Source organism: Salmo trutta, chromosome 27 (genome assembly GCF_901001165.1).
Source record: "Salmo trutta chromosome 27, fSalTru1.1, whole genome shotgun sequence".
Taxonomy (NCBI): domain Eukaryota; kingdom Metazoa; phylum Chordata; class Actinopteri; order Salmoniformes; family Salmonidae; genus Salmo; species Salmo trutta.
In genome coordinates this window covers 26,552,845-26,579,102 of record NC_042983.1, presented here as the reverse complement: position 1 = coordinate 26,579,102, position 26,258 = coordinate 26,552,845, and the positions used below count along the sequence as shown (strand labels likewise).

Below are 26,258 nucleotides of genomic sequence, written 5' to 3'. Positions count from 1 at the left end.
ACGGTTATGGTCACTGAGGAAAAACAATGCACACAGAATGAGGCATGGAACAAACTACTTGAAGGCACTCTGGCACAAAGATGGCGGAGTCCCCAACGTGGTGGTTATTAGAAACAATGTCTAAAGTGTCACTCATTCCGCAAAGATAGACCACATGCACTCTCTCTCCACTCCAAAACGTGAGTGACCTCTACTTAACTTCTCTCAGCCTCTATGTGTCTGTCTGCCTGCGCTCCTCTCTCTGCACTTGGTGTAAGCAGAGCGAGGTTGAGGACTCGTGGAGAGCAGCGGAAAATTGAGTTGGAGCAACATACATTTTCCACTTCACATATGAACGTGAGAAGGCTTGCTAAGAAAGGAGGTAGGAGGATGGAGGAAGGAACCCCAGTCTGGTTAAACAGCTCCTCCAGAAAGGATGAGTCTGCCTGGGCCTTCCATCCAGACCAGACAGCCCTGGTCGGAGCAGCCCCAGCTCCCCACAGCCTCCCCAGGGACTGTCCGCTGTCTGTCTGCTGCCAACGAAGGAAAAACACCCCTCCTCCCCTGAGCAGTGGGCCCCAGGGGGACAGAGGGGAGGGGGATGCTGGGGGTGTGGCTATGGGGAGACACACAGGGCTGTGTTTACTCTTCTCTGTGGCCCTGGGACGCCTTATGTGGAGGAAGGCCTGTCTCGCGGGCGACAGACTGAGGGGTCTGTGAGAGACTGCGTTGTCTGTGTGGGGAGAGAGAGAGTGAGTGTGTGTTTGGCAGCTGGATGTACTCCAGCTGTGTCTGGGAGGATAATGAACTCCAGGTGTTCCAGTGGGTAGTTTAAGACACCTGTCACCAATATATAGTGCCAGAAAAAGCCAGACTGCAAACAGGGCTAGACGATCTGTTTGCTTATTTTAAGAAGTCTACCTAAGTGGAGCTGATGAGGAGGAGAGGCGGGACAGGGGGATGTGCAAGGGGGCCTTTCCTAGAATCGGAGCGTGACTGGATGTTTATGTCACTGGTGTGTGTGTGCTTGCATAAATGTATGTGAGTGTGTGTTTGAATGTGTGTGTTTGTGTTACCTTACAGTAAGCACCTGGACCAGCCGGTGCATTCACACTGAGGTGGAGGAAACAAAGGCCTACCTGTGTGGAAGCCTAGGCCTTGAGTCAGGAAACGTACCTTAGTCAATCCAGCACTGAGACTTGTTTAACTTTTACATGCTGCTTTCATGGTCCAAATCCTGTCTCCATCACCTATGCTCACTCAACAGCCTGCCTGTGTCACCACCTGACTACCTCAAGGTTTTATCCAAGTATACAGTGATTGCCAGTGCACTAAAATGTTTCAAGACATTTACATTGAAGCCAACATGGGTCTGGCATGAATATGTTTCCTCTGAAACACCTGTAAGTGCTCTAATTTGGTCTGTTTAACACATTTGCATGGATAGTCGACCCCTGATATGTGATAGCTAAGGACTGTTATAAAAGCGTGCTTTATACCGCAGCAGAAGGATATCTGGAGTAAGTAAAAATGTTGTGTTTGAATTGGGACTGGTGAACTTCTGTTAACAGAGTTTGCTCTTATCTTATAGTGCATCAGTACATCACGGTGGCAAGCTTCCTGCCATCCAGGACCTATATACTAGGAAGTGTCAAAGACTCCAGTCACCCAAGTCATAGGCTGTTCTCTCTGCTACCAGACGGCAAGTGGTACCGGAGCACCAAGTCTAGGTCCAAAAGGCTCCTTAACAGCTTCTACCCCCAAGCCATAAAACCGCTGAACAATTAATCAAATGGCCACCCGGACTATTTACATTGACACCCACCTTTGTTTTTACACTGCTGCTACTCGCTGTTTATTATCGATGCATAGTCACTTTACCCCTACCTATATGTACAAATTACACTGACTAACCTGTGTCCCCGCACATTGACTCTGTACCGGTACCCCCTGTATATAGCCTCATTATTGTTATTTTATTGTGTTACTTTAAAATATTTTTTTTTACTTGAGTTTATTTAGTAAATATTTTCTTAACTCTATTTTCTTAAAACTGCATTGTTGGTTAAGGGCTTGTAAGAAAGCATTTCACGGTAAGGTCTACACCCATTGTATTCGGTGCATGTGACAAATAACGATTTGATATGATTGTGCCCTTGTTAAGAGTCGACTGTATCAGATATACCAAGTGTTTATTGAGGATGTCTTTCAAAATCAAAGTGTTTTCCCACTCTGTTTGTCAGTACCTGATGTAGGATCTTAATTTGAGCCAGTCTTATACAGCAGGAAAATAAGGAAATTATAATTATCCTCTATGGGACCGGCGGGAAGAATTCGTCCCACCTACGTAACAGCTAGTGTAATCCTGTGGCGCGATTTTTAAAACGTTTGAAATGCTATTACTTTAATTTCTCAAACATATGACTATTTTACAGCTATTTAAAGACAAGACTCTCGTTAATCTAACCACACTGTCCGATTTCAAAAAGGCTTTACAACGAAAGCAAAACATTAGATTATGTCAGCAGAGTACCCAGCCAGAAATAATCAGACACCCATTTTTCAAGCTAGCATATAATGTCACAAAAACCTAAACCACAGCTAAATGCAGCACTAACCTTTTATGATCTTCATCAGATGACACACCTAGGACATTATGTTATACAATACATGCATGTCTGTTCAATCAAGTTCATATTTATATCAAAAACCAGCTTTTTACATTAGCATGTGACGTTCAGAAAAAGCATACCCCCGCAAACTTCCGGGGAATTTACTAACAATTTGCTAAATTACTCACGATAAAAGTTCACAAAAAGCATAACAATTATTTTAAGAATTATAGATACATTACTCCTCTATGCACTCGATATGTCCGATTTTAAAATAGCTTTTCGGATGAAGCACATTTTGCAATATTCTAAGTACATAGCCCAGCCATCACGGGCTAGCTATTTAGACACCCGGCAAGTTTAGCCTTCATCAAAATCATATTTCCTATAAGAAAAATGGTCTTACCTTTCCTGTTCTTCGTCAGAATGCACTCCCAGGACTTCTACTTCAATAACAAATGTAGGTTTGGTCCCAAATAATCCATCGTTATATCCAAACAGCGGCGTTTTGTTCGTGCGTTCTAGACACTATCAGAATGCTAAATCACGGTCGTGGGCATGGCGCAGAACGTGACAAAAAAATTCTAAATATTCCATTACCGTACTTCGAAGCATGTCAACCGCTGTTTAAAATCAATTTTTATGCAATTTATCTCGTAGAAAAGCGATAATATTCCGACCGGGAATCTGCAATTAGCTAAACAGCCGAAGAAAAATACTCCACGGGGGCGAATCGCGCACGCGCCTAATTCTATTGTCCACTGATGGGACACTTGGAAAAGGAGATAATGTGTTTCAGCCTGAGGCTGCCTCGTCATCGTTCAGGTTTTTCCCGGGTTCTGAGAGCCTATTGGAGCCCTAGGAATTGTCACGTTACAGCTAAGATCCTGACTCTTCAATAAACAGAAGCAAGAACAACAACACCTTGTCAGACAGGGTACTTCCTGCATGAAACCTTCTCAGGTTTTTGCCTGCCATAGGAGTTCTGTTATACTCACAGACACCATTCAAACAGTTTTAGAAACTTTAGGGTGTTTTCTATCCAAACCTGAACAATAATATGCATATTCTAGCTTCTGAGTTGGTGTAGGAGGCAGTTAAAAATGGGCACATATTTTTTCCAAAATTCTCAATGCTGCCCCCTAGCCCGTAGAGGTTATTATGTGTCTTATAACTTTAGAAGCCTTTTTAAACCTCACATGCATGTTAAATGTTCTCCTGCAACAGGGTGATCAAATTAAGATCTTACATCTGTAGTTAACGTTTATGGGTGTGAGTCTTCAGCTCTTACTCTTCTGTCCCATTGAGGTCTCTCTGTATATTTTCTCTTGTCAGGATGCGGATCTGGTCGTGGGAACAATGTGGGGAGACCAGCCTGCTGCTACTGGGGTTCCTCACCCTGGCTTTGTCTGTAGGGAACCTCTCAACCAGGGGACAGGTACGCTCTCCACCTCTCTCTTACTTTGTCTATGCATATGATGGCCCATCTCCGGCCTCTCACTTACACACACACACACCTCTATCACTGACCTAATATCAGTCCATCAGTCACGTTTATCTTTCTTTCTCTCTGTTTTTCTCAATTTGCCAGTTGTTCACTCACGCACTCTTGCTCCGTCTTTCTGTCCCTCTCATCTTCCGACTGGTCCTTCTTACATGAGTTCTCTTATAAAAACCCACAGCTGTTTTCTCTCACTCCTTTTACAAGGAAAGCACAGTAGATATCATTTGTCTCCACTTCACTCAGATTGTCAGAGTGGCTAGACATGCTTATAATTAGTCACACTGTGTGTACAGGGCCCTGTCTGCTGTTGTTCTCTAAGGGTGCTGTGTTGTGTCTAGGAGGAAGGGGTAGCCTCCAACAGTCTGGAGGATGAGCTGGAGTCCACCACATACTGGTGGGGGGAGTGGGCCAAGTGGACCGCCTGCACGCGCACCTGTGGAGGGGGGGTCATGTCCCAGGAGAGGCACTGTCTCAAACAGAGGTCAGTCCACTGAAAGAAATACTCTATTCTATACTGTTCTGTTCTATTGTTATTCTATTCAATTATATTCTAACCTGTTATTTTCTATTCTATTATACTCCATAAAGTTATTCATTTAGCACATGTATTAACCTGTTGAGGATCTTATCCCGATCTTATCCCGGTATTGGGATTCATTGTCATGTGACCATGGCGGGGAATTCAAAACTGCAAGAGTAATCATTTCAAAAAATCAAATAATCAACTATTTTCCTCCATTTGAAAGATATATCTCCTAAATCTAACCACGCTGTCCGATTTTCAGAGGCATTACGGAGAATGCATAAAGTTAGGTTATGTGAGGAGAGTACATTGACAATAGCTGCGTGTAATGTTTAGCCAATTCAAAGAAGGGCATCAACAGACAGAAAACTAGCTAGAATTATGCACTTACCTTTGACAATCTGCATCAGATGACACTCATAGGACATTATGTTATACAATACATGCATTTTTAGTTCCATCAAGTTCATATTTATATCCAAAAACAGCATTTACAGTCGCGGTGAAATTCAGAATTTTTTTCGGCTCGAATGCACCCAGTGAATCCAGCATTACAAATCACGGAATTACTATTCGAAAACATTGGTAAATTATAATATTGTCATTCAAAGAATAATATATTATCATCTCGTAATTGCTACCGAAGGGCCAGATCTCAAAATAACTTTACTGGGAAATCACATTTTGTATAAACTGGGTACTATGCTAACAACAATAAGCTATATGCTAAGCTAAGCTAAGCTATACCGTTAGCATTAGCATCATCTAATATCGATAATAACATTCTAAATATCCCCTTACCTTTGATTATCTCCATCAGAAGGCGCTGCCAGAGATCCCAGGTCCAGAACAAATGTGGTTTCTTTTGACAAAGTTCATAATTTATGTCCAAATAGTTAGCGTTCAGTAGGCTCCCACAAAATGAGGTGGGCAGTGTAAAGTCACGTCGAAAAACTAAAGAAAACCTAGTAAATAATCTATTTACGTTTGTTTAAACATGTCAAACGTTGTTTAGCACTAATCTTTTGTTCCATTTTTAACGTGAAACATCAGTAAACATCAGTAATATTTTCACACAACCTATCAAGTGTCTAGAATAAACGATAATGACAAAGGCACTCTTCTCAGATTCATGCGCAGGCGCAAAAAATGAAGTGATGACGTGTCAACTTGTAAGCTTTCTAATTCGGTGTGTATTTATCACAGATGCTTCAAACAACTTTCTAAAGATCGTTGACATCTAGTGGAAGCAGTAGGAGTTGCGAACTGAATCCTTTCTCACTGTGGTATCTTTAAAACAATGACACTAAATAGTACAGCCACAAAATTCTCATTTTTTTTAATCTATTTTTCTCAGGTTTCTGCCTGCAATATGAGTTTTGTTATACTTACAGACACCATTCAAACTGTTTTAGAAAATTCAGAGTGTTTTCTATCCGAATGTGTTAATAATATGCATATCCTAGCTTCTGAGTTGGTGGAGGAGGCAGTTAAAAATGGGCACATATTTTTTTCAAAATTCTCAATACTGCCCCCGTGGCCCGTAGAGGTTAAATGTATGTATTTTCTATCCAAAGAAAGAAAGCAGCCGCTGGTAGAGACAACATGACCTGCACTGGCACTTCGAAAAAATACCTCCTCTGTAACACCAAGGTTAGCATGCATCTAGTACTGCCACCCCTTTTCCTGTCGTTAGCAAAATCCGAGTTGACACAATACCCCACAACCCGAAGTATATGATGGAAAAGTTAGCACAGCTCTTTTTCTTATCATTTGCGATATAAATAGCTTGAAAGGGTAATCTGCAGGTAGTATATACATTTCTGGACTTATAAATTAATGATATGTACCCACTGATTTTTGAAGAATATAACTTATTATCAGGGCACAAGGCGAGACCCAGATTCAGACACAGGAGGCAGATGGTTGGAGTCTTACAATGTTTATTAATCCAAAAAGGGGTAGACAAGAGAATGGTTGTGTACAGTCAATAGGTCTAAACCAGCTCAGAGTCCAATAGGTACTGAAGGGCAGGCAGATTCAAGGTCAGGGCAGGCAGGATGATCAGGCATGCAGGAAAGTAGTCCAGAGTCAGGCAGTGGTCAAAACCGGGAAGACTAGCAAAAAAGAATAGAAAAGGAGTACGGGGGGAAAACGCGCTGGTTGACTTGACTAAACATACAAGATGAACTGGCACAGAGAGACAGGAAACACGGGGATAAATACACTGGGGAAAATAAGCGACACCTGGAGGGGGTGGAGACAATCACAGGGACAGGTGAAACAGATCAGGGCGTGGCACTTAGAAATGCTTCAGGAGCTTAGTTCAACTGTCGTACCAATCAGAACCCCAAATATGACATTGTTTAACTCCAATGTTTGTAAACAAACACTGTCAGCCTATAGCCTCAAAACATGATTAAAACTATCATCTATGAAAATAGTCTATGAATTTGAGTGGTTACATTTTTCCAGACCCATCCCTCAGCTTTTTACTGAAAGAGTGGAAGGGATCCCCCTTTTGTTATTGTTTCAACAGCGGATTGCCCCTTTAAGGTTTAGTGCTGTGGCCATAAACCCTGGTCCTGAAGAGCAACAGGGGGAACAGGCTTTTGTTCCAGAGTTGCCACACCCTGTCGCACCCTTTTATTACATATTGTAAAAGCATTATAAAATAAAAAATACATGGAACAGACAGAAAAGTGTGTGTATATTTTCTGTCTTGTGCAGGACTGCCCTCCCTCTGGGAGAAGCTTCAGGGAAGAGCAGTGCTGGTCGTTCAACTCACAGGTCTACAATGGCAGGAACTACCACTGGAAACCCCTGTATCCGGGTAAAACAACCACATTAAACCCACTCAGCTCTGTGTCATTCCCTCCTGTGTGGCCTGTCCTCGAGGCTCGTTATTACACTGTGAACGCTGACCTTTGGGTCCATCCATCCATCCACAGATGACTTTGTCCATATCTCCAGTAACCCATGTGACCTGCACTGCACCACAGCCGACGGCCAGAGACAGCTGATGGTCCCTGCTCGAGACGGAACATCCTGCAACTACAACAACTACAGAGGGGTCTGTGTGGACAGCAGATGTGAGGTTAGGGAACGCTTGTTTCTTCATCTGCAGAGGAAATGGCTTTGCATATTCTGGGAGAATGGCCGAAAGGCTTATTTTCCTGGTCACATGATAAAAGTGTATCAATACTTTTTCAACTGGCTTTGCATGTGCTGAAATGATTCAAGAGGATAATCATCCTGTTTGTGTTAACATCATTTCTGCAGCCAATCGGGTGTGATGGAGTGCTCTTCTCGTCCAATACACTGGATACGTGTGGAGTGTGTCAGGGGGATGGCAGCAGCTGCAGCAGGGTCAATGGAAACTTCCGCCGCGGGGCCACCAGTTTGGGTACGAGTGTGTTCAACCTGAACCACAGACTCAGATAGCTTGGGTGTGTGGGTGGGTGGGTGGGTGGATGTGTGGGTGGGTGGGTGGATGTGTGGGTGGATGTGTGGATGTGTGGGTGGGTATGTGGGTGTGTGGGTGTGTGGGCAAGGATAGAGGGTACTGATGGAGGAGATATGGATATCTATTCCAAACCATGAACACACCTATCAGGGACAAGCCCCCCAAATATGTCACTGAAAGATAACTACAGACAGTTCAGAGCTGAGTCTGACAACAAGGTCTATGTGATTCTTAAGCCGACTCCTCTGATGTCCAGGCTATTTAGTTGCAGGTAAAATGGAGTCATCATAATGTTTCCTGTTTCCTGTCTCCAAGGTTACTCCTTTATCACAACAATCCCTGAGGGCTCCTGGGACATCCAGATCATTGAGAGGAAGAAGTCAGCTGATGTTTTGGGTGGGTACTTCCTTTTTATCCTGCTCCTTATGCCATGTATACAAACATTTCTAATGTCTCCTGTTGGTACAGTGTGATGTCATTAAGATCCATATAATTTAATGACAAAAAGAAGGTGTAAAATATTTTATTCAAGATTTTCAGCAAATACAAAGGATATTTTCTCCCCCGCAATGGGATAACCATTCATCTTGATAGTGGGACAGTGGGAAGTTAGTAAAGGAAGTACATTAATCAACTGAAATTAATCAGATCATCTATATACTTTAATTTCCTTCGTGATCTCTTGAATTGACTTTATAGTATTAATTTATGGTCATAATATGGGGAGTAGAAATTCCAGTTTACAGTGAACATCAAAGATATGACCTTTCCATAGAGTCAACCAACCGGTCCTCCTCCAATGGTCCTCCATCCCCTCCATGAGACCATGTTCTATCCTATCTCCTACACAGCTGTGACTGATCAGGCGGGGAACTTCTTTTTCAATGGAAACTACAAGGTGGACAGCCCCCAGAACTTCCATGCGGCGGGTACCGTCTTCAAGTACCGGCGGCCCATGGATGTGTATGAGACGGGAATCGAGTACATCGTAGCCAAAGGGCCCATCAACCAGGCCATCAATGTTCTGGTACTGTATCCTGCTGAGGTCTGCTCTGCTCCCTCCCCTCGCCGAGCAGCCAGGGCCTCTGGGTAATCTCTAATTTAGAAGTAGTGTACACGAATCCAGTAACTTGTAGGTGCAGGGTACAAAATCCCACGTAATTTCAACCAAAAAATAATATGTGATGACGTTTAATCAACGTGGAAAACTGATTGAATTTGCAAAAAGTAATCAACGTAAGGGAATTGCTTCCTTTATATGTGCAATTGACTGAGTTTGGTAGGAGAGAGCAGGAGGGAATGGGTGAGCTCTCTGGTGCTATTTTGTCTGCTCATAGGTGTGGAACCAGAATGGTCGTATCCCTTACATTACGTACGAGTACACCGTCCTACGGGAGTCCCTGTCCCCCATCCCTCAACCCCCTGTCTACACCGGCCCCGACAGCACCGCCCCTGTGGTTTCCGTGGAGATGGGCAGTATGGTGGCCCCCAACGGGAGCACATATGACAAGGCGATACCGGAGACTCAGCAGAACCGTTTGTTGAAGAAGGGGGCCGAGGTGGCAGGGGCCGAGGGCCAGGAGACCAACGAGGTGTATGAGGAGACAGCAGCCATTGACTGTGACCAGGACAGCCCAACCCCACCACAATACACAGGTAACACCAATATACTAGAAACCAATATACCAATACAATAACTTAGAGAGAGAGAGAGAGAGAGAGAGAGAGAGAGAGAGAGAGAGAGAGAGAGAGAGAGAGAGACAGAGAGAGAGAGAGACACAGAGAGAGAGAGAGACACAGAGAGAGAGAGAGAGAGAGAGAGAGAGAGACAGAGAGAGAGAGACAGAGAGAGAGAGGGGAAACAACACTGAGCTGCTGATGCGGGCCCCCGGCGCTCAGGACTATGTGCTATTGCTATCTGTAGCTGATGTGAGTAAGTTGTTTAAGCATTTTAACCCCCACAAGGCTGCCGGGCCATACAGCATCCCAATCCGCGTCCTCAGAGCAAGTGCAGACCAGCTGACTAGAGTGTTTACGGACGTATTCAATCTCTCCATATCCTTGTTGTCCCCGCTTGCTTCAAGATGTCCACCATTGTTCCTGTACCAAGAAAGTGAAGGTAACTGAGCTGAATCACTATCGCCCCGTAGCACTCACTTCTTTCATCATGAAGTGCTTTGAGAGGCTAGTTAAGGATCATATCACCTCCACCTTACCCCACACCCTAGACCCATTACAATTTGCATATCGCAGAAACTCATCCACGGACTACACAATTGCCATTGCACTACACACTGCCCCATTCCACCTGGACAAGATAAATACCTATGGAAGAATGCTGTTCATCGACTACAGCTCAGCTTTCAACACCATAGTGTCCTCCAAGCTCATCACTAAGCTCAGGGCCATGGGTCTGAACCCCTCCCTGTGCAACTGGGTCCTGGACTTCCTGACAAGCCGACCCCAAGTGGTGGAGATAGGCAGCAACAACTCCGCCACGCTGATCCTCAACACGTGGGCCCCGCAGGGGTGCGTGCTCAGCCCCCTCCTGTACTCCCTGTTCACCCATGACTGTGTGGCCACGCACATCTCCAACTCAATCATCAAGTTTCCTGACGACACAACAGTGGTAGGTCTGATTACCAACAACAACGAGACAGACCACAGGGAGGAAGTGAGAGCCCTGTCGGAGTGGTACCAGGAAAATAACCTCTCCCTCAACGTCAACAAAACGAAGGAGCTGATCGTGGACTACAGGAGACAGCAGAGAGAGCACGCCCCCATCCACATCGATGGGGCCTCATCGGAGAGGGTCAAAAGCTTCAAGTTCCTCGGCATGCTGAAATGGTCCATTCACGCAAACAGGTGCAACAGCGCCTCTCAAGCTCAGGAGGCTGAAGGAATTATGCCCCTAAGACCCTCACAAACTTCTACAGATGCACCATTGAGAGCATCCTGTCTGGAGTGGTGTAAAGCTCCCCACCATTGGACTCTGGAGCAGTGGGAACGCATTTTCTGGTGTGATGAATCACGCTTCACTATCTGTCAGTCCGACGGACGAATCTGGGTTTGGCGGATGCCAGGAAAACGCTACCTGCCAGAATACATAGTGCCAGCTGTAAAGTTTGGTGGAGGAGGAATACTGGTCTGGGGCTTTTCTTCATGGTTTGAGTTAGGCCCCTTAGTTCCAGTGAAGGGAAATCTTAACACGAGGTCCACACAGAAATGGTTTGTCGAGATTGGTGTGGAAGAACTTGACTGGCCTGCACAGAGCCCTGACCTCAACCCCATCAAACACCTCTGGGATGAATTGGAACGTCGACTGCGAGCAAGGTCTAATCGCCCAGTGTTCAGTGTTCGACCTCACTAATGCTCTTGTAGCTGAGGGGAAGCAAGTCCCTGCAGCAATGTTCCAACATCTAGTGGAAAGCCTTCCCAGAAGAGTGGAGGCTGTTACAGCAGCAAAAGGGGGACCAACAATGAGATTTTCGACGAGCAGGTGTCCACATACTTTTGGTCATGTAATATATACAGTACCATTAAAACAATTGGGGTCACTTAGAAATTCCCTTGTTTTTAAAGAAAAGCTAATTTTTTTTGTCCATTAAAATAACTTCAAATTGTTCAGAAATACATTGTAGACATTGTTAATGTTGATTCAGCACAACCATTTTCAGCTGTGCTAACATAATTGCAAAAGGGTTTTCTAATGATCAATTAGCCTTTTAAAATTATAAACTTGGATTAGCTATCACAACGTGCCATTGGAACACAGGAGTGATGGTTGCTGATAATGGGCCTCTGCACGCCTATGTAGATATTCCATAAAAAATCAGCCATTTCCAGCTACAATAGTCCTTTACAACATTAACAATGTCTACACTGTATTCTTTATACATTTTATGTTATTTTAAAATGGACAAAATAAATGTGCTTTTCTTTCAAAAACAAGGACATTTCTAAGTGACCCCAAACTTTTGAACGGTAGTGTATAACAAATACATACTGTACAAATAAAAATTTAGAAATTAAGAAATATCAGAACGAGCAATGTATTTGCTTGTTCTGTAACCGGAATATATATATGTTCTGATATTTCTTAATTTCTCAATTTTTATTTGTATGTATTTGTTATTTTTATTGCTAGGTATTACATGCACTGTTGGAGCTTGAAACACAAGCATTTTACTGCACCTGCATTAACATCTGCAAATCTGTGTTCGAAACCAATAAACTTTGATTTGATTTGAGAGAGAGAGAGATTACAGCACGGTTCACCGCTCAGATATCAGATGAGATAAAAAATAAATAAATGTAAGAGCATCTTCTCTGCTGGCCCTTTTGAGTCCTGCATTATTCACAGGCGTACATACAAAGATGAGCTAGGATAGATGAAAAATTCAGGGAGCCCCGGAATTTTCTCCTTTTTAAAAATGGCTGCATCACAAACATGAGCGGTAATGGGTGCAGGCCTGCCTGCTTACCTGCCTGCAGCAAGGTCTCAGACAGCCCCTCTACTCGGACTGTGGAACAGTTCTGCAGGGAGTTTGGCCACTGGGTGAGACTGACACCGAACGCAAAGCGGCTCTGCGCGTGCGTCATTGTGCACTATCGTGCATACATTTATTTTGTCCCCCTACACCAAACGCGATCACGACACGCAGGTTAAAATATCAAAACAAACTCTGAACCAATGACATTAATTTGGGGACAGGTCGAAAAGCATTAAACATTTATGGCAATTTAGCTAGTTAGCTTGCACTTGCTAGCTAATTTGTCCTATTTATCTAGCTTGCTGTTGCTAGGTAATTTTTCCTGGGATATAAACATTAGGTTGTTATTGTCACGACTTCCGCCGAAGTCGGCTCCTCTGCTTGTTCCGGCGACGTTCAGTGATCGACGTCACGGCTTTCTAGCCATCGCCGCTCCATTTCTCATATGTTCATTTGTTTTGTCTTGTTCCGTACACACCTGGTTTTCATTCCCCAATCAATCTACATGTATTTAGTCCTCTTTTCCCCATCATGTCTTTGTGTGTAATTGTTTATTGTTACGTGATTATTTTTGTCAGGCGCTGCACTTTTGTTATAGACCATGTTTGTGGCACTAGTATGTTTTAGGTGCTGTCATTGTTGACCGGTATTAAAGTGCGCCTGTTTAATATACTCCACTCTCCTGCACTTGACTTCGCCTCCCATATACACGCCTAACAGTTATTTTACCTGAAATGCACAAGGTCCTCTACTCCGACAATTAATCCACACATAAATACGGTCAACCGAATCGTTTCTAGTCATCTCTCCTCCTTCCAGGCTTTTTCATCGTTTAACTTATGGTGTTTGGCATCTAAACTTTCATAGTATTACCACGACAACCGGCAACAGTTCATCTTTCAATCACCCATGTGGGTATAACCAATGAGGAGATGGCACGTGGGTACCTGCTTCTATAAACCAATGAGGAGATGGGAGAGGCAGGACTTGCAGCGCGATCTGCATCAGAAATAGAAAGGACTTCTATTTTAGCCCTTGGCAACGCAGACGCTCGCGAGCAGTGTAGTCAGGGTATGAGGCCCTCTCTACTACCGTTAGGAATGTGCAGAAAGGCTTTGTGTGTTGTTTTGTTGTTGTGCACAAACTGCACATAAAATGTCTCTTTACATCTATAAAAAGCACCAGGAGTTCTTCTTGACCACCTGACCAGGAAACACCTCTTGTTCGGCTTAGTAAACTCAGCAAAAAAAGAAACGTCTTCTCACTGTCAACTGCGTTTATATTCAGCAAACTTAACATGTGCAAATATTTGTATGAACATAACAAGATTCAACATCTGAGATATAAACTAAACAAGTTCCACAGACATGTGACTAACAGAAATTGAATAATGTGTCCCTGAACAAAGGGGGGGGGGGCAAAATCAAAAGTAACAGTCAGTATCTGGTGCGGCCACCAGCTGCATTAACTACTGCAGTGCATCTCCTCCTCATGGACTGCACCAGATTTGCCAGTACCTGCTGTGAGATGTTACCCCACTCTTCCACCAAGGCACCTGCAAGTTCCCGGTCATTTCTGGGGGGAATGGCCCTAGCCCTCATCCCTCCGATCCAACAGGTCTCAGATGTGCTCAATGGGGATTGAGATCCGGGCTCTTCGCTGGCCATGGCAGAACACTGACATTCCTATCACGCACAGAACGAGCAGTATGGCTGGTGGCTTTGTCATGCTGGAGGGTCATGTCAGGATGAGCCTGCAGGAAGTGTACCACATGAAGGAGGAGGATGTCTTCCCTGTAACGTACAGCGTTGAGATTGCATGCAACGACAACAAGCTCAGTCCGATGATGCTGTGACACACCGCCCCAGACCATGACGGACCCTCCACCTCCAAATCGATCCCGCTCCAGAGTACAGGCCTCGGTGTAACGCTCATTCCTTCGACGATAAACGTGAATCTGACCATCACCCCTGGTGAGACAAAACCGCGACTCGTCAGTGAAGAGCACTTTTTGCCAGTCCTGTCTGGTCCAGCGACGGTGGGTTTGGCCCATAGGCGACGTTGTTGCCGGTGATGTCTGGTGAGGACCTGCCTTACAACAGGCCTACAAGCTCTCAGTCCAGCCTCTCTCAGCCTATTGCGGACAGTCTGAGCGCTGATGGAGGGATTGTGCATTCCTGGTGTAACTCAGGCACTTGTTGTTGCCATCCTGTACCTGTCCCGCAGGTGTGATGTTCGGATGTACGATCCTGTGCAGGTGTTGTTACACGTGGTCTGCCACTGCGAGGATGATCAGCTGTCCGTCCTGTTTCCCTGTAGCGCTCTCTTAGGCGCTCTCTCCGATCCAACAGGTCCCAGACGTGCTCAATGGGATTGAGATCCGGGCTCTTCGCTGGCCATGGCAGAACACTGACATTCCTGTCTTGCAGGAAATCACACACAGAACAAGCAGACACGTGGTCTGCCACTGTGTGGACGATCAGCTGTCCGTCCTGTCTCCCTGTAGCGCTGTCTTAGGTGTCTTACAGTACAGACATTGTAATTTATTGCCCTGGCCACATCTGCAGTCCTCATGCCTCCTTGCAGCGTGCCTAAGGCACGTTCACACAGATGAGCAGGGACCCCGGGCATCTTTTTTTTGTGTTTTTCAGAGTCAGTAGAAAGGCCTCTTTAGTGTCCTAAGTTTTCACAACTGTGACCTTAATTGTCAACCGTCTGTAAGCTGTTAGTGTCTTAACGACCGTTCCACAGGTGCATGTCCATTAATTGTTTATGGTTCATTGAATAAGCATGGGAAACAGTGTTTAAACCCTTTACAATGAAGATCTGTGAAGTTATTTTGATTTTTACGAATGATCTTTGAAAGACAGGGTCCTGAAAAAGGGACGTTTCTTTTTTTGCTGAGTATATAAGGCTTTCTCCCACTTTTAATCATTTCTCTAACTTTCCTCTCCCTTCCTGCCATCCCAACAGATGGCAACAGCAGTCACACAGGCGGTGTAGCAGTCCCTGCCCCGGCAGCCAACAGGCCTTTAGAGGACATGCCAGACCCAGAAAACCTCATCTGGAGAGTCTTGCTGGGTGAGCGGATTGGTCCTGACGCGAGAGAGGGACTGTTCTCGTCGGAGGTGGGGCCATTGGAGGTAGACCATAGCAGCGTGAAGTTCCCCCTCAAAAGCTCACTGGGGGAGTTCAGTCTGGGCCGGCGGAGGAATGATACTGGAGACCTGCTGTTCCCCAACAGGACGTTGTTGACAGGGATGAGGAGCAACAACCGTACCAACAGAACCAGGTAGAGTAAGGAGGGATCCACACAATGAGCAAAAGTAAATAGGCACATATTGTTATAGTTATAGCAGATATAGTTGAAAAGGAAAACCCAACGCTGAGCCAATGTTGGCCCAACATCAGCTTGTTATCAGGTATAGGAACCCATCCAAAAAAAGCACTTCAGAATCCCATCCACAACCCCTCTGATCTTCCATCTACCAGACACTACCTCTCTTCACTAAGGGATGCTGCTGCTGAGGAGTTAGAGTGAACACTACTCTCTCTAAGTGAGGACCAGAGTGAGTCATTTCAAGGTCCTGAGCTGAGGGGCATTTAAAAGTGCTGTATAGTCTCAATGGGGACAAGGGCCTGTGCTGCTGGCTGGGCTGGCTAGGGGAATGGAATGTGCTCCATGCTGGCTTCTGGACCGATCCAATGCTAGCTTCTTTTTTCCTTCTGAGACATCCCAAGAATCGCATGGAGAGGAGACAGCTAAAGCTCAGAGCTGGCCGGGATTGCATTCCATCATATTTATAATTCATGTTGGCTTCCCTGCGCTGTGTCCAAACACCGCTTTGCCAGTTCTTCTGCCAGTGCCCCATAAAACACATCACATAACCCACCCTGTCTTCCCTGCACTGGGGAGAAGAACAGATTGGACGAGGAGAAGGATAAGAGGTGGAGGAGGGGAGTAGAGGAAGAGAAGGACAAGTAGGAGAAGGAGGGGGACAGATTATTTGAACATACGCAGGAACTTTGAATCATACTTCACTGGCATATCTCAGTGTAACTGTGACTAATTTCTGCACATTTCTCCCAGAGGTGAATACAGTCTGACAGTATGTTTCTTCCCAGTCATATGTTTCACTTCGTCGCAAATACCTTGAATTATTTGTTTAAATTAAAGACTGTATCCCTTTTTCTCTTCTTCTCTGCCTCCTCCTCTTTCTTTTCCGCACCCAAACTCTTCCTTCTTTTCCTCATCCTCTTCTTCATGCTCTTCCTCCTACTCCTTCTCATTCTCCTCCTACCTCCCTCTCCTGGTCCCCCTTTTCCTCTAACATCTCTGCTCTGGTAATAAAAAACAGCCAGTGATATTTTGGGGTATTTATTTTATTAGGATCTCCATTAGCTGTTGCAAAAGCAACAGCTACACTTCCTGGGGTCCACACAAAACATGAAACATGACATAATACAGAACATTAGCAGACAAGGACAGAACTACATCAATAAACATTTTGTAAAAGGCACACGTAGCCTACATATCAATACCAATACATACACACAAACTATCGAGGTCAAATAGGGAAGAGGCGTTGTGCCCTGAGGTGTTGCTTTATCTGTTTGTTGAAACCAGGTTTGCTGTTCATTTGAGAAATATGAGATGGAACAGAGTTCCATGCAATAATGTCTCTATAAAATACTGTACACTTTCTTGAATTTGTTCTGGATTTGGGGACTGTGAAAAGACCCCTGGGGACATTTCTGGTGGGGTAAGTGTGTGTGACAGACCTTTGTGTAAGTTGACTATGCAACAATTTGGGATTTTCAACACATGAATGTTTCTTATAAAAAGAAGTGATGCAGTCAGTCTCTCCTCAACTCTTAGCCAAGAGGGACTGGCATGCATAGTATTTATATCAGCCCTCTTATTACAATGAAGAGCAAGACGTACCGCTCTGTTCTTGGCCAGCTGCAGCTTAACTAGGTCTTTCCTTGCAGCACTCGACCACACGACTGGATAATAATCAAGATAAGACTAAACTAGAGCCGGCAGGACTTGCTTTTTGGAATGCGGGGTCAAAAAAGCAGATAATCTCTTTATTACGGACAGATCTCTCCCCATCTTTACAACCATTTAATCTATATGTTTTGACCATGACAGTTTACATTCTAAGGTAACGCCAAGTAATTTAGTCTCTTGTACTTGTTCAACAGCCACACCATTCATTACTAGATTCAGCTGAGGTCTAGAACATAGGGAGTTATTTGTTGCAAATACAATGCCCTTAGTTTAAGAGATGTTTAGGACCATTTTATTACTTGCCACCCATTCCAAAACAGACTGCAACTCTTTGTTAAGGGTTTCAGTGACTTCATTAGCTGTGGTTCCTGATGCTTATATGGTTGAATCATCAGCATACATGGACACACATGCTTTGTTTAATGCCAGTGGCAGGTCATTGGTAAAAATAGAAAAGAGTAGCATGCCTAGAGAGCTGCCTTGCGGTACACCACACTTTACATGTTTGACATTAGAGAAGCTTCCATGAAAGAAAACCTGTTGAGTTCTATTAGATAGATAGCTCTGAATCCATGATATGGCAGAGGTTGAAAACCCATAACACATATGTTTTTTCAACAACAGGTTATGGTCAATAATATTAAAGGCTGCACTGAAATCTAACAGTACAGCTCCCACAATTTTCCAATTATCAATTTCTTTCAACCGATCATCAGTCATTTGTGTCAGTGCAGTACATGTTGAGTGCCCATCTCTATAAGTCTGTTGTTGATTTGTTTACAGAGAAATAGCATTGTATTTGGTCAAACACAATTCTTTCCAACAATTTGCTAAGAGCTGGCAGCAAGCTGGTAGGTCTGCTGTTAAAACCAGTAAAGTCCGCGTTACCACTCTTGGGTAGCGGAATTACAGTGGGAGAAAAAAGTATTTGATCCCCTGCTGATTTTGTACGTTTGCCCACTTACAAAGAAATGATCAGTCTATAATTTTAATAGTAGGTTTATATGAACAGTGAGAGAATAACAACAAAAATATCCAGAAAAACGCATGTCAAAAATGTTATAAATTGATTTGCATTTTAATGAGGGAAATAAGTATTTGACCCTTCTGCAAAACATGACTTAGTACTTGGTGGCAAAACCCTTGTTGGCAATCACAGAGGTCAGACGTTTCTTGTAATTGGCCACCAGGTTTGCACACATCTCAGGAGGGATTTTGTCTCACTCCTCTTTGCAGATATTCTCCAAGTCATTAAGGTTTCGAGGCTGACGTTTGGCAACTCGAACCTTCAGCTCCCTCCACAGATTTTCTATGGGATTAAGGTCTGGAGACTGGCTAGGCCACTCCAGGACCTTAATGTGCTTCTTCTTGAGCCACTCCTTTGTTGCCTTGGCCGTGTGTTTTGGGTCATTGTCATACTGGAATACCCATCCACGACCCATTTTCAATGCCCTGGCTGAGGGAAGGAGGTTCTCACCCAAGACTTGATGGTACATGGCCCCGTCCATCGTCCCTTTAATGCGGGGAAGTTGTCCTGTCCCCTTAGCAGAAAAACACCCCCAAAGCATAATGTTTCCACCTCCATGTTTGACGGTGGGGATGGTGTTCTTGGGGTCATAGGCAGCATTCCTCCTCCTCCAAACACGGCGAGTTGAGTTGGTGTCAAAGAGCTCCATTTTGGTCTCATCTGACCACAACACTTTCACCAGTTGTCCTCTGAGTCATTCAGATGTTCATTGGCAAACTTCAGACGGGCATGTATATGTATTCTTGAGCAGGGGGACCTTGCGGCCGCTGCAGAATTTCAGTCCTTCACGGTGTAGTGTGTTACCAATTGTTTTCTTGGTGACTATGGTCCCAGCTGCCTTGAGATCATTGACAAGATCCTCCCGTGTAGTTCTGGGCTGATTCCTCACCGTTCTCATGATCATTGCAACTCCACGAGGTGAGATCTTGCATGGAGCCCCAGGCCGAGGGATATTGACAGTTCTTTTGTGTTTCTTCCATTTGCGAATAATCACACCAAATGTTGTCACCTTCTCACCAAGCTGCTTGGCGATGGTCTTGTAGCCCATTCCAGCCTTGTGTAGGTCTACAATCTTGTCCCTGACATCCTTGGAGAGCTCTTTGGTCTTGGCCATGGTGGAGAGTTTGGAATCTGATTGATTGATTGCTTCTGTGGACAGGTGTCTTTTTTACAGGTAACAAGCTGCGGTTAGGAGCATTCCCTTTAAGAGTGTGCTCCTAATCTCAGCTCATTACCTGTATAAAAGACACCTGGGAGCCAGAAATCTTTCTGATTGAGAGGGGGTCAAATACTTATTTCCCTCATTAAAATGCAAATCAATTCATAACATTTTTGTTATTGCCGTTTTCTGGATATTTTTGTTGTTATTCTGTCTCTCACTGTTCAAATAAACCTACCATTAAAATTATAAACTGATCCTTTCTTTGTCAGTGGGCAAACGTACAAAATCAGCAGGGGATCAAATACTTTTTTCCCCCACTGTACTTTGGTTTCCCTCCAGGCCTGAGGACAAATATATTCCTCGAGGCTCAGAAATAAAGATATGACAGATAGGAGTGGCTATAGAGTCAGCTACCATCCTCTGTAGTTTTCCATCTAAGTTGTCAATGCCAGGAGGTTTATCATTATTGATTGTTAACAATCATTTTTCCACCTCTCCCACACTAACTTTACAAAATTTAAACTTGCAATGCTTTTCTTTCATTCTATGTTTTTTTATGCATGAATACGATGGCTCACTGTTCGTTGTTGGCATTTCCTGCCTAAGTTTGCCCGCTTTGCCAATGAAGTAATCATGAAAATAATTGACAACATCAAATGGTTTTGTGATGAATAAGCCATCTGATTTGATGAAAGATGGAGTTGAATATGTCTTTTTGCCCATAATTTCATTTAAAGTACTTTTTTTCCCATCATTCTTTGTATCATTGATCTTGGCTTTATAATAGTTTCTTCTTTTTTGTTGTTGAGTTTAGTCACATCATTTCTCAATTTGCAGCAAGTCAGATGTGCAGCCAGACTTATTAGCCACTCCTTTTGCTCCATCTCTTTCAACCATACAGTTTTTCCATTCCTCATCAAACCATGGAGCCTTAACAGTTCTAACAGTCAGTTTCTTATCAGGTGCATGTTTATCAATAATTGGAATAAGCAATTTCCTAAATTCATCAAGTGCAGCATCTGGATGCTCCTTATTAATCACATCAGACCAACAACTATTCTTAACATCATCCACATAAAATCTTTTGTATGATCTCTTATACACTATTTTAGGCCCAGCTTTGGAACTTTGGCCTTCCTGGATATAGCCACAATATTGTGCTCACTGCATCCAATGGGTCAGGATACAGCGTTAGAACAAAGTTCTACAGTATTGGTAGAAATGTGATGGATACATGTGGATAATCTTGTCCCTGTAGTGTTTGTAAACACCCTGGTAGGTTGATTAATAACCTGAACCAGATTACAGGCACTGGTTACAGTGAGAAGCTTCCTCTTGAGTGGACAGCTTGAAGAAAACCAGTCAATATTCAGGTCCCCAAGAAAGTAGACCTCTGTTTACATCACATACACTATCAAGCATTTCACACATTATTTAGATACTAACTGTTAGCACTTGGGGGCCTATAGCAACGCCCCAAAAGAAAAGGCTTTAGATGTGCCAAGTGAACCTGCAACCACAACACTTCAAAAACACTTGACATAAGATCTTCTCTAAGCATTACAGGGATATGGCTCTGAATATATACAGCAACACCCCCCCCTTCAATAGCTTTTCTGTCTCTTCTATAGATGTTGTATCCTTGTATTGCTACTGCTGTATCAAAAAATGATTAATCTAAGAGAGTCTCAGAAATATGTATTAATGTTATCTGACGTTAGCAAGTTATTGATTTCATTAACATTATTTCTAAGACTACATATATTAATATGGGCTATATTCAGCCCTTTCCTGGGTAACTTATCAGAGATAGACAATATTGAAAAGAGCAAATAAAGCAATGGAAAAAAATATATACATTCAGCAGTCGTGTGAGGTCTTGTTGTCATGTTGTGTTTGACATAACCATTCGTGTGAGGTCTTGTTGTCATGTTGTGTTTGACAGGACCGTTCATGTGAGACCTTGTTGTCATGTTGTGTTTGACAGGACCGTTCATGTGAGACCTTATTGTCATGTTGTGTTTGACATAACCATTTGTGTGAGGTCTTGTTGTCATGTTGTGTTTGACATAACCATTCGTGTGAGGTCTTGTTGTCATGTTGTGTTTGACAGGACCATTCGTGTGAGGTCTTGTTGTCATGTTGTGTTTGACATAACCATTCGTGTGAGGTCTTGTTGTCATGTTGTGTTTGACATAACCATTCGTGCGAGGTCTTGTTGTCATGTTGTGTTTGACATAACCATTCGTGCGAGGTCTTGTTGTCATGTTGTGTTTGACAGGACCATTCAGAGGTTCCTGCAGAAGAACTTCAAGCTGAGCCCTGCAGACATGTACCGCTGGAAACTGTCTTCTCAGGAACCCTGCACCTCCACCTGCTCTATAGGTAGACACACACACACACACACACACACACACACACACACACACACACACGTATATGGATAAATGATGACATTTTAAGTTATTCCTTAGCTTGCCTGTAATAATTTCCGCTGCAGGAGTGTCAAAGTCCTTTGCCATGTGTGTGCGCTACGATGGAGCTGAGGTAGATGACATGCAGTGTGACAATATGACCCGACCTGAGCCTGTTCATGACTTCTGCATTGGGAGGGAGTGCCAGCCCAGGTATGCACCAGAAAATAACACGCTTTCAGCTTGATTCATTTGGTCAGTCTATGTCATGGAAAGAGCAGCTGTTCTTAATGTTTAATATACTCAGTATATAAGGACTGTTTACCAATCAAAGTTAATTGAGAACAATGTTTCTCTTTTCCACATTTAACCAGGAACTATAAACTGGTGTTGGCCGCTACCATACCATTTACAGTAATACTATTTGATTTAATTGACTTCAGAAGATCACTAACTATACCTGAACTCTACTCTGTGTGTATTTCCTCACCCTCAGGTGGGAGGCCAGCAGCTGGAGTGAGTGTTCTCGTACCTGTGGGGAGGGCTTCCAGTTCCGTCTGGTGCGCTGCTGGAAGATGCTGTCCCCCGGGCTGGACAGCTCTGTGTACAGTGATCTCTGCACCCTGGCAGAACTGGAGAGGCCCCTGGAGCGCCGTGCCTGTAAGAGCCCCACTTGTGGCCCCCAATGGGAGGTGGCCGAGTGGACTGAGGTGGGTGGAGCTATACTGTGGGAGTTGACGGTGGGACAGGGGTTGTGTGTGTGTGTGTGTGTGTGTGTGTGTGTGTGTGTGTGTGTGTGTGTGGTTTACATTACAGGAATTACTGCGTGGGAACACTGTAGTAAGTACATTGTTGCATCCTACTTACAACTGTTTGGGCAGCTGTAGATGATATTAAAAGTGAGTCTGTCCTGTGCCCTCTCCTCTCTCCTGTCCTGTGTCCTCTCCTCTCTCCTGTCCTGTGCCCTCTCCTCTCTCCTGTCCTGTGCCCTCTCCTCTCTCCTGTCCTGTGCCCTCTCCTCTCTCCTGTCCTGTGTCCTCTCATCTCTCCTGTCCTGTGCCCTCTTCTCTCTCCTGTCCTGTGCCCTCTCCTCTCTCCTGTCCTGTGTCCTCTCCTATCTCCTGTCCTGTGCCCTCTCCTCTCTCCTGTCCTGTGCCCTCTCCTCTGTCCTGTCCTGTGCCCTCTCCTCTCTCCTGTCCTGTGTCCTCTCCTATCTCCTGTCCTGTGTCCTCTCCTATCTCCTGTCCTGTGCCCTCTCCTCTCTCCTGTCCTGTGCCCTCTCCTCTCTCCTGTCCTGTGTCCTCTCCTCTCTCCTGTCCTGTGTCCTCTCCTATCTCCTGTCCTGTGCCCTCTCCTCTCTCCTGTCCTGTGCCCTCTCCTCTCTCCTGTCCTGTGTCCTCTCCTCTCTCCTGTCCTGTGCCCTCTCCTCTCTCCTGTCCTGTGTCCTCTCCTATCTCCTGTCCTGTGCCCTCTCCTCTCTCCTGTCCTGTGCCCTCTCCTCTCTCCTGTCCTGTGTCCTCTCCTCTCTCCTGTCCTGTGCCCTCTCCTCTCTCCTGTCCTGTGTCCTCTCCTCTCTCCTGTCCTGTGCCCTCTCCTCTCTCCTGTCCTGTGTCCTCTCCTCTCTCCTGTCCTGTGCCCTCTCCTCTCTCCTGTCCAGTGTCCAGCCAAGTGTGGCCGCAGGGCCCAGGTGACCCGGGAGGTCAGGTGTTCAGACGAAACCAAGTTATGTGATCCCCTGACCCGCCCCCCAAACATCAACAACTGCACAGGCTCGCCCTGCGAGCGCCAGTGGACTGTGTCAGAGTGGGGGCCGGTGAGTACACTGCTTTCACTACACTACTCCATCTCATTGGTACATTGATTACGGATAGGAATAGTGATCGCACTGACAGTAAGTCGCTCTTGATCACTAATACTTTTGCTGTGTCATTCCTGTTAACCTGTGACCTCTTCAGTGCTCGGGGTTGTGCGGCCAGGGGAAGATGGTACGCCACGTGTACTGTAAGACACCAGAGGGCCGTGTGGTGCCTGAATCTCAGTGCTCTCTGGAGAATAAGCCCCTGGCCATCCATCCCTGTGGGGAGAAGGACTGTGCCCCACACTGGCTCACCCAGGATTGGGAGAGGGTAAGGCAACTGGGTCCTTCTGTTGATGTTCTCTTAATGCTCTGTTGGTGTTCTATTTATGTTTTATTGATGGTCTATTGATGTTATGATGAGCAGTTTGGCAATGTTTACCTGATGTTCTCTTGATGTTTTATATATGTTCTCTTGATGTTTTGTTGATGTTCTCTTGGTTAGAGATTTGTTAGCTGAGAGCAGTCTTATTTTCCTCTCAGTGTAACACGACATGTGGCCGCGGTGTGAAGCAGAGGATCGTGCAATGCGCCAGCATCACCGCTGGGAAGTTCCAGACCCACGACGACGAAGACTGTGGTGCCAGTGAGAGGCCAGAGGACGAGAACACCTGCTTTGAGAGGCCCTGTTTCAAGTGGTACACCACACCCTGGTCTGAGGTGAGATACCATTTCAACCATGATATTGTATCTGAAAACATCATGACATGAGCAATAAATTGTATTTACACACCTCACATATATGGTGTCCTATCAAATCGCAACTGTGAGCAGTGCTGTTGTGTTCATTCCTCAGTGCACTAAGATGTGTGGTGTTCATTCCTCAGTGCACTAAGATGTGTTGTGTTCATTCCTCAGTGCACTAAGATGTGTTGTGTTCATTCCTCAGTGCACTAAGATGTGTGGTGTTCATTCCTCAGTGCACTAAGATGTGTTGTGTTCATTCCTCAGTGCACTAAGATGTGTTGTGTTCATTCCTCAGTGCACTAAGATGTGTGGTGTTCATTCCTCAGTGCACTAAGATGTGTTGTGTTCATTCCTCAGTGCACTAAGATGTGTTGTGTTCATTCCTCAGTGCACTAAGATGTGTTGTGTTCATTCCTCAGTGCACTAAGATGTGTGGTGTTCATTCCTCAGTGCACTAAGATGTGTTGTGTTCATTCCTCAGTGCACTAAGATGTGTGGTGTTCATTCCTCAGTGCACTAAGATGTGTGGTGTTCATTCCTCAGTGCACTAAGATGTGTGGTGTTCATTCCTCAGTGCACTAAGATGTGTTGTGTTCATTCCTCAGTGCACTAAGATGTGTGGTGTTCATTCCTCAGTGCACTAAGATGTGTGGTGTTCATTCCTCAGTGCACTAAGATGTGTGGTGTTCATTCCTCAGTGCACTAAGATGTGTGGTGTTCATTCCTCAGTGCACTAAGATGTGTGGTGTTCATTCCTCAGTGCACTAAGATGTGTGGTGTGGGTGTCAGGATGAGAGATGTGAAGTGCTACCAGGCTAGGGAGATCGTGAGAGGTTGTGACCCCTTGACCAAGCCTGTGGCCAAGCAGACCTGCGCCCTGCAACCCTGTCCCACTGAACCCCCAGGTATGTAAGCAATGGCATGGTCCCAGATAGATATGTTTGTGCTGTCTTCCAACACCAATGACCATAGGAGTTGGCAAGACAGCACAAACAGATCTGTGATCAGGCTATACAAGCAGCACCTAACCACAGCCTCTGGCAACTTTAGGAGAGTAACAATACTTATGTCAAATCACAGGCAAAAGTAGACCGGAGAACACGGCATCGTCAAAGCACTTGTTTTTAATTGTATTATTTGCAGTACTTTTTTGCTTTTCACAACTGAGATAATTATTAGTGTGGGCAAGCCCCTCTTTCTTTCATAACAGCCCAAAGTCCTGAGTGTTTAGATTATTGAGGTAAAAAGGCAGATTGATTGATTCGTTGATAGATTTGTCATTGCAGTATTTCCTGATTGTGATGAGGCTACTTTTTCCATATGATTAAACATATCATAAATGTCTCTGTCATGCAGATGAGAGCTGTCAGGACCGACCCACCACCAACTGCTCTCTAGCTCTGAAGGTGAACCTGTGCAGTCACTGGTACTACAGCAAGGCCTGCTGCCGTTCCTGCAGGGCCCAGCACGCCTCTTAGTACTGCCTGACACCCCCAAAACCTTTCCCCCATAGTAGACTACT

At 44.7% G+C, this 26,258-nt stretch overlaps 1 protein-coding gene across 1 annotated transcript; it reads left to right on the top strand.

Moving 5' to 3' along the window:
* The first annotated feature begins 369 nt into the window (after positions 1 to 369).
* On the top strand, positions 370 to 26,258 carry LOC115164083 (ADAMTS-like protein 2). Its single transcript, XM_029716196.1, has 19 exons — positions 370 to 695; positions 3,927 to 4,029; positions 4,434 to 4,576; positions 6,196 to 6,271; positions 7,349 to 7,451; positions 7,570 to 7,715; positions 7,901 to 8,024; positions 8,400 to 8,480; positions 8,936 to 9,111; positions 9,422 to 9,740; positions 15,551 to 15,869; positions 22,062 to 22,165; positions 22,281 to 22,407; positions 22,691 to 22,904; positions 23,852 to 24,007; positions 24,150 to 24,320; positions 24,533 to 24,709; positions 25,497 to 25,641; positions 26,093 to 26,258. Exons 1-19 carry the CDS (start codon positions 370 to 372, stop codon positions 26,212 to 26,214), a joined length of 3,132 nt encoding a protein of 1,043 aa, XP_029572056.1. The 3' UTR covers positions 26,215 to 26,258.

What these genes read in the sequence shown, in the direction of transcription:
- LOC115164083 (XM_029716196.1), top strand. Translation starts at nt 370, where the DNA reads ATGGAGGAAGGAACCCCAGTCTGGTTAAACAGCTCCTCCAGAAAGGAT. An exon ending in CTGTGTCAGAGTGGGGGCCG is followed by an intron (nt 24,008 to 24,149) that starts GTGAGTACACTG and finishes TGACCTCTTCAG; the next exon opens with TGCTCGGGGTTGTGCGGCCA. An exon ending in ACACCACACCCTGGTCTGAG is followed by an intron (nt 24,710 to 25,496) that starts GTGAGATACCAT and finishes TTCATTCCTCAG; the next exon opens with TGCACTAAGATGTGTGGTGT.